The sequence below is a fragment of the Lutra lutra genome, chromosome 3 (genome assembly GCF_902655055.1).
Source record: "Lutra lutra chromosome 3, mLutLut1.2, whole genome shotgun sequence".
Lineage (NCBI taxonomy): Eukaryota > Metazoa > Chordata > Mammalia > Carnivora > Mustelidae > Lutra > Lutra lutra.
The window spans coordinates 66,529,790-66,542,670 of record NC_062280.1 but is presented as its reverse complement, the minus strand read 5'-3'; the positions used below and the strand labels follow the sequence as shown (position 1 = coordinate 66,542,670).

Here is a 12,881-nt window from a genome sequence, read left to right as displayed (position 1 = left end):
GAATATTGATGTTAGAAGCCTGGGTGATGGGACCGTGTGAATAAGTTAGGTGTTTTATTTATATATATTTTTAAGCACAGTGTGCAGCTTGCTTTTTCTGCAGAAACAAAATGAACTTAAAGCCGTCATTTCAGATGACAACTTCTGAATCAAGTGCTTCTTTGGAAGCCCGGGTCAGATCCTATTTTATAGTTTAAATGGTTGTGCCCACTGGCGGGCGTTGGGGTCAGACTGGAACTCTCTCCGTGGGATGGACCAGGCTTTATTCCTGCAAGGGCCCACTTGGCTCTCTCTCAGATCTCCACCATTCAGGAATGTGCTTTAACACTTGCATGTAGCTGAGGCAACGTCTTACCATATTTGAGATGCAAATTCATAGTGGGAATTGAGCCCTTCATTTAAGGAAGAGTTTGCAATATGGAGAAGAGGGCACTGTTGCCAAAGATTGTTTAAAAAATTGCACATTGGGGCGCCTGGGTGGCTCAGTGGGTTAAGCCGCTGCCTTCGGCTCAGGTCATGATTCCAGGTCCTGGGTTCAAGCCCCACATCGGGCTTTCTGCTCAGCAGGGAGCCTGCTTCCTCCTCTCTCTCTGCCTGCCTCTCTGCTTACTTGTGATTTCTGTCAAATAAATAAATAAAAATCTTTAAAAAAAAATTGCACATTGTTTCAATTACTTCTTTTCAGCTTAAGCAGTCTAGTAAAGTCCTCTGAAAATGGAAATGGGGTGACCTTCAGATCGGGAGCAGATGTTAACATGGATATCGGAGTATCTGGTTTTGGACCCGAGTCTGCTATTGACCGCTCGATGGTGATGGTGAGTGTGGTGGCAAGTGACAGTTTGTGAAGTGAAGGTTTTCATTTTTACTGTTTTTTTTTTTTTAATAAAAGAAACACTTTTATAGAGAATAAAATTATCCTAGTAAAAAAAAGATGAAGCAGTGTGCTTCTCAAAATAGTCTTTACAAAATTGGAAACATTGTTTGTTGCAGAAAGTTCTCTAAAAATACTAGTAATTAAATTGAACTCTACCCCTGCTCTAAGTCACAGTTGAATCCTGAACAGTGTTGAGTTTAATGGGAATCTTAAGCAGTCTTGTGTCTTTTGGGAGGGGGAGAAAGAGAGCATGGTGTTGTTTTTATTTGGTGACTCCTTGTATGTGAAAGGAAGGAGTAGGGAAATACGTCTCCTAGTCTCATCTCTTTTCCCACCAGTGTAAAATACTGACAGAACAAGCAGTGATTTTTAGAGTCAGTGGTTGGTTCAAATCGTAATTCTGCCACCTTCTAAGGATGTTACAGTAGGCACGAACTTGATCACTCTGACCCTCACTGTCCTCATCTGTGAAATGGGTACAATAATACCTCTTGTGAGGATCAAATGGCTAGTTTATGAGTGGACTAGTACAGTCTTTATAATCAGTACTGGAAAATCATTTTCAGTATTTTGCCTTTCCCCCAAATCTTTTGTGTTTGCCCTTGCATAAAAGTACAGGGTGATCCATTCTTTCCTCTTTCCCATCTCCCTCTTCTCCTCTTAGCTCTTCTTCCATCACCCACTCTTTTCTCTGTTGTACAAACCCAATCCCCAAGTGAGTTATTTGTATTAAGGAGCCAAAGACAATGTGGATACAGGGGGAATATTTGTTTTCTTGATCTGATAAATGAGTGCATTTGTTAACTTTGTGTAATGGTTTGCCATATGGAAGCCTTATGTCTCCTGCCCCCCTCCATTTTTTGGGTGGGGGTAAGTTCTTTTTGGGTTTATTTGGCATAGTACCTGATATTTCTTGAGGTATGAGGAGGGCACCTTCCTTTGTGTGTAAACCAGATATATATATATATATATATATATATATTTTCATCAGAGTGAAAACTTTGCCATGGAGATGGGGAAGCAGCCCATAATATTTGAAAACCCAATGTATGCATCCAGGGACAGTGATGTCAAAGTGGTTCAGCCAACGCAGGTGAGAAATCAGCCCTTTCTTTGAGGTGCTGCTCTTGTTGAATCTTGTTCTGTTGAATAATACCCTGTTAGGGTTCTCCCAGCTTACCTTTGAATGGAGGGAAACAGTGTTCATTCTTCTGCTTGACTATATGCAGTCACAGGACTGACCCAAGGATATGACACCAATTTGTGAATAGTTGCTGGGGTTTAGCGGCCCTTCTTGGGGTGCTGACCAAGATCCTTTTCGTTCTAAGTGGTCAGGGCAAGAATTAGGAATCCATTCAGGGGCTTGGCAAGCAGTGCCAGGCACACACAGGCTCTCTCTAACTATTCGTGAAATGGACAAGTGAGTGATTATCAGGTCATTATGTAGAGATTTTGCGGACTGGATATACTCTATGGGTTCTTACTGATAGCACAATGTTGTTATTTGAGGTGACCTCCCTATACCTGCCTTCCCCATACTTCTCTGAAAAGTACAAAAGTCTCCAGAATAGATAGGGAGCTCTCTCAATTTCCTGTGGTGCAGCCCTATTACTCACTCCTCTTTAAGAGGAGCAGGAAGACGACATAGGTGTATAGATGTAGGGGAAGAAGTTTTCACGGGCTTTGGATCAGTAGCTCCTGTACCATTTCTAGTGCCTGTCAACTCTTAGTCTGTCCTTCCTTGTCAAGAAAGCTAGAGCCTTTGTGAAATATGGTTTTGTTGTTAATACCTAAACTTCTTTTGAAATCATAAGATATGGTACCTTTTAAATATAGAAGTGTTTATTTTATGAATAGCTTTCCTAAGATCAGAAATAGTTGCATCTTGAAAGCATTTTGTCTGATCCTTTGATATCCAGATAGCAAAAATCTAATCACACGATAAAACAGATATGACATCTCATTTGGCATTTTCACTTGAAATAAAATAAGGCCATGTTTACAAACATATCCACATTTGAAAAGAAATGAAACAGTGAATATAAAAATACCGGAAAAAGTAGATTTTTTGCCTTATAATTTGTTAATTATATATTCATAGTAATTTGGGCTTAAGAGGGAACCTTGGAATCACATGAATGTTACAGAAAAATGTCTAGAGGGTTATTAATTCCATTATACCTTTGTTTCAAATATTCAACCTCTTATAAGCAGTCCTCTCAGATTATTAATTTTACTCTAAATATCCAAAGATAAGATTCTCAGTTCTGATGAGTTTGGGAATAATTCATGCTGTTCCTCTAGGTTTGGTTGCCAATGTACAGCCAGAGTTGTTTATCAAAAAATATGGTCAGCAGTGGGAATATGGGAGCACAGACAACACAATAAAATTGTCATTACTGAGAGTGTAAATTGTGATATGTGTGTTTGCCTCCCAGGATTAAGGCATGACATGGATGACATAGTGTTGGTGCTCCTGATTTGGGGGAGATGGGAACAGTGTTTAGTCCTAGGCGATGGGGTTAGTCTCATGTAAGAAAAAGAGTGCCTGACCATGTCTGTGGGAAAGCAAGGCAATGAAGAGAGCCAAAGAGTTGATAAGAAACTTCATAGCCAAGATTGTTTCAAAACTGGATACTGTGCTTTAATGTGCACACAGGTGACTGTATCTGGAAATGTGGATAACCAGAACTATGGAAGTCCCATCAACCCTTCTGAAATAGTTCCAGACACAAAGCCGACCTCCCCCGGTGCTGATGGAACTCAGGTAACAGTGGCTGGCTACTGAAAGGATGTGGGATTTGCAAAGGGCTTCGGAATTTCTGGGTTTACTAATGCTGGGGGTAACTAGGGAGACCCTGATAGGCTCATGGAACCAATATATGTAGGCAGTTAAGAAAGATAATTTTTAAAAAATAGTAAATTGAAAAACTTTCCACAGCTAAAGCCACATTTCTGAAATAGGAATGATATTCCCGTGACATGAGAGACCATATAGAAAAGAAGGGCAACAGACTTCCGGATCTAGTCTCTTCAGACCAGAGGTGCTTGATTTTAGAGAATGACTTCACTATGTCATTGTGTCACTGTGTCAAGGATACATGTAGAAGACCCTTTCCTTTTTTTACATAGTGGAATTTTTCTTTTTTTTTTTTATTTTTATTTTTATTTTTATTTTTTTTATTTTTTCAGCATAACAGTATTCATTATTTTTGCACCACACCCAGTGCTCCATGCAATCTGTGCCCTCCACAATACCCACCACCTGGTGCCCCCAACCTCCCACCCCCCACCCCTTCAAAATTCCCAGATCGTTTTTCAGAGTCCATAGTCTCTCATGGTTCACCTCCCCTTCCAATTTCCCTCAACTCCCCTCTCCTCTCCATCTCCCCTTGTCCTCCATGCTATTTGTTATGCTCCACAAATAAGTGAAACCATATGATAATTGACTCTCTCTGCTTGACTTATTTCACTCAGCATAATCTCTTCCAGTCCCGTCCATGTTGCTACAAAACTTGGGGATTCATCCTTTCTTTCTTTCTTTTTTTTTTTTTTTTTACAGCTTTATAAACATATATTTTAATCCCCAGGGGTACAGGTCTGCGAATCGCCAGGTTTACACACTTCACAACACTCACCATAGCACATACCCTCCCCAATATCCATAACCCCACCCCCTCTCCCAACCCCCTCCCCCCATCAACCCTCAGTTTGTTTTGTGAGATTAAGAGTCACTTATGGTTTGTCTCCCTCCCAATCCCATCTTGTTTCATTTACTCTTCTCCTACCCCCTCAACCCCCCATGTTGCATCTCCTCTCCCTCATATCAGGGAGATCATATGATAGTTGTCTTTCTCCGATTGACTTATTTCGCTAAGCATGATACCCTCTAGTTCCATCCACGTCGTCGCAAATGGCAAGATTTCATTTCTTTTGATGGCTGCATAGTATTCCATTGTGTATATATACCACATCTTCTTTATCCATTCGTCTGTAGATGGACATCTAGGTTCTTTCCATAGTTTGGCTATTGTAGACATTGCTGCTATAAACATTCGGGTGCATGTGCCCCTTCGGATCACTATGTTTGTATCTTTAGGGTAAATACCCAGCAGTGCAATTGCAGGGTCATAGGGTAGTTCTATTTTCAACATTTTGAGGAACCTCCATGCTGTTTTCCAGAGTGGTTGCACCAGCTTGCATTCCCACCAACAGTGTAGGAGGATTCCCCTTTCTCCGCATCCTCGCCAGCATCTGTCATTTCCTGACTTGTTAATTTTAGCCATTCTGACTGGTGTGAGGTGATATCTCATGGTGGTTTTGATTTGTATTTCCCTGATGCCGAGTGATATGGAGCACTTTTTCATGTGTCTGTTGGCCATCTGGATGTCTTCTTTGCAGAAATGTCTGTTCATGTCCTCTGCCCATTTCTTGATTGGATTATTTGTTCTTTGGGTGTTGAGTTTGCTAAGTTCTTTATAGATTTTGGACACTAGCCCTTTATCTGATATGTCATTTGCAAATATCTTCTCCCATTCTGTCAGTTGTCTTTTGGTTTTGTTCACTGTTTCCTTTGCTGTGCAAAAGCTTTTGATCTTGATAAAATCCCAAAAGTTCATTTTTGCCCTTGCTTCCCTTGCCTTTTGTGATGTTCCTAGGAAGATGTTGCTGCGGCTGAGGTCGAAGAGGTTGCTGCCTGTGTTCTCCTCGAGGATTTTAATGGATTCCTTTCTCACATTGAGATCCTTCATCCATTTTGAGTCTATTTTCGTGTGTGGTGTAAGGAAATGATCCAATTTCATTTTTCTGCATGTGGCTGTCCAATTTTCCCAACACCATTTATTGAAGAGGCTGTCTTTGTTCCATTGGACATTCTTTCCTGCTTTGTCGAAGATGAGTTGACCATAGAGTTGAGGGTCCATTTCTGGGCTCTCTATTCTGTTCCATTGATCTATGTGTCTGTTTTTGTGCCAGTACCATGCTGTCTTGATGATGACAGCTTTGTAATAGAGCTTGAAGTCCGGAATTGTGAGGCCACCAACTTTGGCTTTCTTTTTCAATATTCCTTTGGCTATTCGAGGTCTTTTCTGGTTCCATATAAATTTTAGGATTATTTGTTCCATTTCTTTGAAAAAAATGGATGTTACTTTGATAGGAATTGCATTAAATGTGTAGATTGCTTTAGGTAGCATAGACATTTTCACAATATTTATTCTTCCAATCCAGGAGCATGGAACATTTTTCCATTTCTTTGTGTCTTCCTCAATTTCTTTCATGAGTACTTTATAGTTTTCTGAGTATAGATTCTTAGTCTCTTTGGTTAGGTTTATTCCTAGGTATCTTATAGTTTTGGGTGCAATTGTAAATGGGATGGACTCCTTAATTTCTCTTTCTTCTGTCTTGTTGTTGGTGTAGAGAAATGCAACTGATTCCTGTGCATTGATTTTATATCCTGACACTTTACTGAATTCCTGTACAAGTTCTAGCAGTTTTGGAGTGGAGTCTTTTGGGTTTTCCACATAGAGTATCATATCATCTGCGAAGAGTGATAGTTTGACTTCTTCTTTGCCGATTTGGATGCCTTTAATTTCCTTTTGTTGTCTGATTGCTGAGGCTAGGACTTCTAGTACTATGTTGAATAGCAGTGGTGATAACGGACATCCCTGCCGTGTTCCTGACCTTAGCGGAAAAGCTTTCAGTTTTTCTCCATTGAGAATGATATTTGCGGTGGGTTTTTCATAGATGGCTTTGATAATATTGAGGTATGTGCCGTCTATCCCTACACTTTGAAGAGTTTTGATCAGGAAGGGATGCTGTACTTTGTCAAATGCTTTTTCAGCATCTATGGAGAGTATCATATGGTTCTTGTTCTTTCTTTTATTAATGTGTTGTATCACATTGATTGATTTGCGGATGTTGAACCAGCCTTGCAGCCCTGGAATAAATCCCATTTGGTCGTGGTGAATAATCCTTTTAATGTACTGTTGAATCCTATTGGCTAGTATTTTGGCGAGAATTTTTGCATCTGTGTTCATCAAGGATATTGGTCTGTAGTTCTCTTTTTTGTTGGGATCCTTGTCTGGTTTTGGGATCAAGGTGATGCTGGCCTCATAAAATGAGTTTGGAAGTTTTCCTTCTATTTCTATTTTTTGGAACAGTTTCAGGAGAATAGGAATTAGTTCTTCTTTAAATGTTTGGTAGAATTCCCCCGGGAAGCCGTCTGGCCCTGGGCTTTTGTTTGTTTGGAGATTTTTGATGACTGTTTCAATCTCCTTACTGGTTATGGGTCTGTTCAGGCTTTCTATTTCTTCCTGGTTCAGTTGTGGTAGTTTATATGTCTCTAGGAATGCATCCATTTCTTCCAGATTGTCAAATTTGTTGGCGTAGAGTTGCTCATAGTATGTTCTTATAATTGTCTGTATTTCTTTGGTGTTCGTTGTGATCTCTCCTCTTTCATTCATGATTTTATTTATTTGGGTCCTTTCTCTTTTCTTTTTGATAAGTCTGGCCAGGGGTTTATCAATCTTATTAATTCTTTCAAAGAACCAGCTCCTCGTTTTGTTGATTTGTTCTATTGTTTTTTTGGTTTCTATTTCATTGATTTCTGCTCTGATCTTTATGATTTCTCTTCTCCTGCTGGGTTTAGGGTTTCTTTCTTGTTCTTTCTCCAGCTCCTTTAGGTGTAGGGTTAGGTTGTGTACCTGAGACCTTTCTTGTTTCTTGAGAAAGGCTTGTACCGCTATATATTTTCCTCTCAGGACTGCCTTTGTTGTGTCCCACAAATTCTGAACCATTGTGTTTTCATTATCATTTGTTTCCATAAATTTTTTCAATTCTTCTTTAATTTCCTGGTTGACCCATTCATTCTTTAGAAGGATGCTGTTTAGTCTCCATGTGTTTGGGTTCTTTCCAAATTTCCTCTTGTGATTGAATTCTAGCTTTAGAGCATTGTGGTCTGAAAATATGCAGGTAATGATCCCAATCTTTTGATACCTGTTGAGACTTGATTTAGGACCAAGAATGTGATCTATTCTGGAGAATGTTCCATGTGCACTAGAGAAGAATGTGTGTTCTGTTGCTTTGGGATGAAATGTTCTGAATATATCTGTGATGTCCATCTGGTCCAGTGTGTCATTTAAGGCCTTGATTTCCTTGTTGATCTTTTGCTTGGATGATCTGTCCATTTCAGTGAGGGGAGTGTTAAAATCCCCTACTATTATTGTATTCTTGTCGATGTGTTTCTTTGATTTTGTTATTAATTGGTTTATATAGTTGGCTGCTCCCACGTTAGGGGCATAGATATTTAAAATTGTTAGATCTTCTTGTTGGACAGTTCCTTTGAGTATGATATAGTGTCCTTCCTCATCTCTTATTATAGTCTTTGGCTTAAAATCTAATTGATCTGATATAAGGATTGCCACTCCTGCTTTCTTCTGATGTCCATTAGCATGGTAAATTCTTTTCCACCCCCTCACTTTAAACCTGGAGGTGTCTTCGGATTTAAGATGAGTTTCTTGTAGGCAACATATAGATGGTTTTTATTTTTTTATCCATTCTGATACCCTGTGTCTTTTGATTGGGGCATTTAGCCCATTAACATTCAGGGTAAGTATTGAGAGATATGAATTTAGTGCCATTGTATTGCCTGTAAGGTGACTGTTATTGTATATTGTCTCTGTTTCTTTCTGATCTACTACTTTTAGGGTCTCTCTTTGCTTAGAGGACCCCTTTCAATATTTCCTGTAGAGCTGGTTTGGTATTTGCAAATTCTTTCAGTTTTTGTTTGTCCTGGAAGCTTTTAATCTCTCCTTCTATTTTCAATGATAGCCTAGCTGGACATAGTATTTTTGGCTGCATGTTTTTCTCATTTAGTACTCTGAATATATCATGCCAGCTCTTTCTGGCCTGCCAGGTCTCTGTAGATAAGTCTGCTGCCAATCTAATACTTTTACCATTGTACGTTACAGACTTCTTTTCCTGGGCTGCTTTCAGAATCTTTTCTTTGTCACTAAGACTTGTCAATTTTACTATTAGGTGACGGGGTGTGGACCTATTCTTATTGATTTTGAGGGGGGTTCTCTGAACCTCCTGGATTTTGATGCTTGTTCCCTTTGCCATATTGGGGAAATTCTTTCCAATAATTCTCTCCAATATACCTTCTGCTCCCCTCTCTGTTTCCTCTTCTTCTGGAATCCCAATTATTCTAATGTTGTTTCGTCTTATGGTGTCACTTATCTCTCGAATTCTCCCCTCGTGGTCCAGTAGCTGTTTGTCCCTCTTCTGCTCAGCTTCTTTATTCTCTGTCATTTGGTCTTCTATATCGCTAATTCTTTATTCTGCCTCATTTATCCTAGCAGTGATAGCCTCCATTTTTGATTGCACCTCATTAATAGCTTTTTTGATTTCAACTTGGTTAGATTTTAGTTCTTTTATTTCTCCAGAAAGGGCTTTTATATCTCCTGAGAGGGTTGCTTTAATATCTTCCATGCCTTTTTCAAGCCCGGCTAGAACCTTGAGAATCATCATTCTGAACTCTATATCTGACATATTACCAATGTCTGTATTGATTAGGTCCCTAGCCTTTGGTACTGCCTCTTGTTCTTTTTTTTGTTGTGAATTTTTCCGCCTTGTCATTTTGTCCAGATAAGAGTTTATGAAGGAGCAAGTAAAATACTAAAAGGGTGGCAACAACCCCAGGAAAATATGCTTTAGCCAAATCAGAAGAGATCCCGAATTGTGAGGGGGGAGAAAGGGGGATAAAAAGGGGTTCAGAAAGAAAGAAAAAAAAAAAAAAGAAACTATTAAAAAAAAGAAAGCCGATAAAGAAAAAATATAAAAAGAGGAAAAAAATATATATATTAGATAAACTATTTAAAAAACGTTAAAAAAAGAAAACGGTAAAAGTTAAAAAAAATTCAGCAGAAGAAGAGAAAAAGAAAAAAAAATTGAAAAAGAAAAAAAATTAAATTAACTGCAAGGCTAAAAAATCATGGGGAGAAAGCCATGAGTTCCGTGCTTTGCTTTCTTCTCCTCTGGAATTCCGCCGCTCTCCTTGGTAGGTGAACTTGGTCCTGGCTGGGTTTCCCGTTGATCTTCTGGGGGAGGGGCCTGTTGTAGTGATTCTCAAGCGTCTTTGCCCCAGGCGGAGTTGCACCGCCCTTACCTGGGGCCGCGCTGAGTAATCCGCTGGGGTTCGCTTTCGGGAGCTTTTGTTCCCTGAGCGCTTTCCGTAGAGTTCCGGAGGACGGGAATGAAGATGGCGGCCTCCCGGTCTCCGGCCCGGAGGAGCCGAGAGCCCGGGGCCCCACTCCTCAGTGCGCCCTCAGAGAACAGCGCCCAATGACTCCCGCCACCCTGGCCTCCGGCCACGCTCTGAGCTGACCGAGCCTGCGACCGGTTCAAGGCAACCCCAAGCTGAGAGTCACTCCTCGGCTCTGTCTCTGCAGCCGGCTTCCCCGTTCTAATACCGGTAAGCTCTGCGACACTGAGACACCCCCGATCCTTCTGCGACCCTGCGGGACCTGAGGCCGCGCTGACTCCGCGTGGGCTTCACCCCAGTTAAGCCTCTGGAGCGATGTCCCTCAGCGGAACAGACTTTTAAAAGTCCTGATTTTGCTCCGTTGCTCCGCCGCTCGCCGGGAGCCGGCCCCTCCCCCCGCGGTCTATCTTCCCGTCGCTTTGGATTCACTTCTCCGCCAGTCCTACCTTGCAGAAAGTGGTTGATTTTCTGTTTCTGGAATTGCTGTTCTTCTTCTCTTCAATCTCCCGTTGGATTTGTAGGTGTTTGCAATCTTTAGATAAGCTATTTAGCTGATCTCCCGCTACCCGAAGTAGTCTCAGCCTGCTACTTCTCCGCCATCTTGACTCCTCCCTTCTCCATAGTGGAATTTTTCTACAGTGTACCTCTTTGTTCCCTGAAAAATGTGCTGTGTTCTTAGCTCCTCTGCTGTTAACCTGTATTCACCATGAGATGGCGCTAGTTTATACTCTCCCATCTATCCACGTGTCCATCCAACCAACCAGTGTTTTCGCCTTCAGTGTGCCAGGCACAGTGTTTAACAACCAAAAGTAAAAGAAAAAAGACCGCTAATGGAACTTCTCTATCATGCCTTCAGGCACTTTGAAATTTTTAGACTATTTGGTCTACAGAGAGAAAGTCAATAAATAAATCTGATAGAAAATTTTGTGTTAATGTGTATTTGATCCTTAGTTTTAATGGCTACATATGAAGCTAAATAAGATCTAGCTCTCTGATCCTGGGCCAACTATTTTACCTCTGGATTCTAGAGTCTTCATGCTTCTCCTTAGGACCACTGTTGGCATATGAAGTGAGATATTTGTGGTACAAAAGTTTGTCTCTGCGTTCCAGGACATTTTCCTATTCTGGGCCCTGTCCACAGAGCATCAGCTTTCTGTCTCCCTCAGTGCACTGTGGTCCCACAGATCCTCTTCCACTCTGCCTCCCCCCATATTCCCAGTGGAGGACAGAAGGATCTGGCATGTCTCTGTTTTAAGGTTCTGTGACTTCTTCTGTGAAAATCAAATCCAAGGGTAGTTAGAAATCTGGCCACTTATATCATCCTTATTTCTCAAATTGCACCGTCTCTGTGCATAATTGGTATCTGCCAAATTAACTTGGAAGTAGTGTTAGATTTCCAGCACCTCAGATATTGGTTCCTGTTCAGCTTGTTTGGATCAAAATAAAAGTTGAACTAAATTCATGCTCATGAGGGACACCTGGATGGCTCAGTCGGTTAAGTCTCCCTGACTCTTGTTTTTGGCTCAGGCCATGATCTCAGGGTCTTGAGATCAAGCTCTGCATCAGACTCCTGTGTGGGCATGGAGCCTGCTTAAGATCCTTTCCTGTCCTCCCTTCACGCCTCCCATTCTCTCTCTCAAAAAAAAAAAAAATTGATGCTAATGAAGAGCTTATAACCTAGCTCTCTGTCTACCCTTTTTTTTTTTTAAAGATTTTATTTATTTATTTGACAGAGAAATCACAAGTAGTCAGAGAGGCAGGCAGAGAAAGAGGCAGGGAAGCAGGCTCCCTGCTGAGCAGAGAGCCCGATACGGGGCTTGATTCCAGGACCCTGAGATCATGACCCAAGCAGAGGCTTTAACCCACTGAGCCACCCAGGTACCCCTCTATGTCTACCTTTATATATTTCATGTACTAATTCCTTCTTCTCCTGACACACACACACACACACACACGAGACACATACAAATGTTGTCTTAGAAAGAAATTTTCAGTTTCATATTTTTCAAGGGACTGAATTTCTTTCTTCAGGCTACATTTAAAAGTGGATTTTGGAGATTAATTTTCCACAGACACCAAAATACTTGAATGTCACAATGCTGTGTATCTTGAATATTCCCTGAGCCTGACTCAACCCCAAGGCAGTGCCAGATTTATTTTATTTTCTCACTTATTTTTTCTTTTCAGTCCATTTCAAGTCTAGTGATCTCTTCACTACACCAAGCTCTCTCCCAGCCTGAGCAGGAAGGGAATGTGGGGTTGGGGGTGTGCTGCAGCCTCTGACCTGCACGCCTGTCATCAGAAACAAAATGAACACGGAAAGACTTCAAATGAGAGGAGATCTTCACCCATTATAGTCCCTTCTTTCTCATCTTCCTCTTCGCAGTATGTCAGCTCTTCCTCTTACTTTTTTTCTTTCTTTTATCGATTGAGGCTGAGACTATCTAAGGTCTCTTCTGCCCAGTATATCTAGTGATCTCCCCATATCAGTCGTGCCCTGGGCACTGGAAGGGGCAGCCAGTGTGGCTTGAAGCCATAGAGGCACTTGGTTAGGATCTCCTTAGGTTAGCACTCATGTGCTGGAGAGGCTCACAAATCTTTCATTCATCAGTAAATTGGCTCAAAGGACTCAAATCTAGGAACATGAATTCCTCTGACTCCGTTCTGTCATTTTCCAAAAGTCACGTTGGTATGCATTGGGTTTCCCAAGGAGATAGCTATGGAAATCACCATGGTTCCTCTGGTTAG

General features: G+C 41.1%; 1 protein-coding gene across 1 annotated transcript in view; it reads left to right on the top strand.

Annotated features, from left to right (window-relative positions):
* The window catches only part of LRP2 (LDL receptor related protein 2), a 173,500-nt gene that overhangs the window by 158,834 nt on the left and 1,785 nt on the right, over positions 1-12,881 (top strand). Inside the window, exons 74-76 of the mRNA XM_047722149.1 lie at positions 686-815; positions 1,866-1,967; positions 3,534-3,641. Coding sequence (XP_047578105.1) covers positions 686-815; positions 1,866-1,967; positions 3,534-3,641 — 340 coding nt within the window. The remainder of the gene's footprint in view (positions 1-685; positions 816-1,865; positions 1,968-3,533; positions 3,642-12,881) is intronic.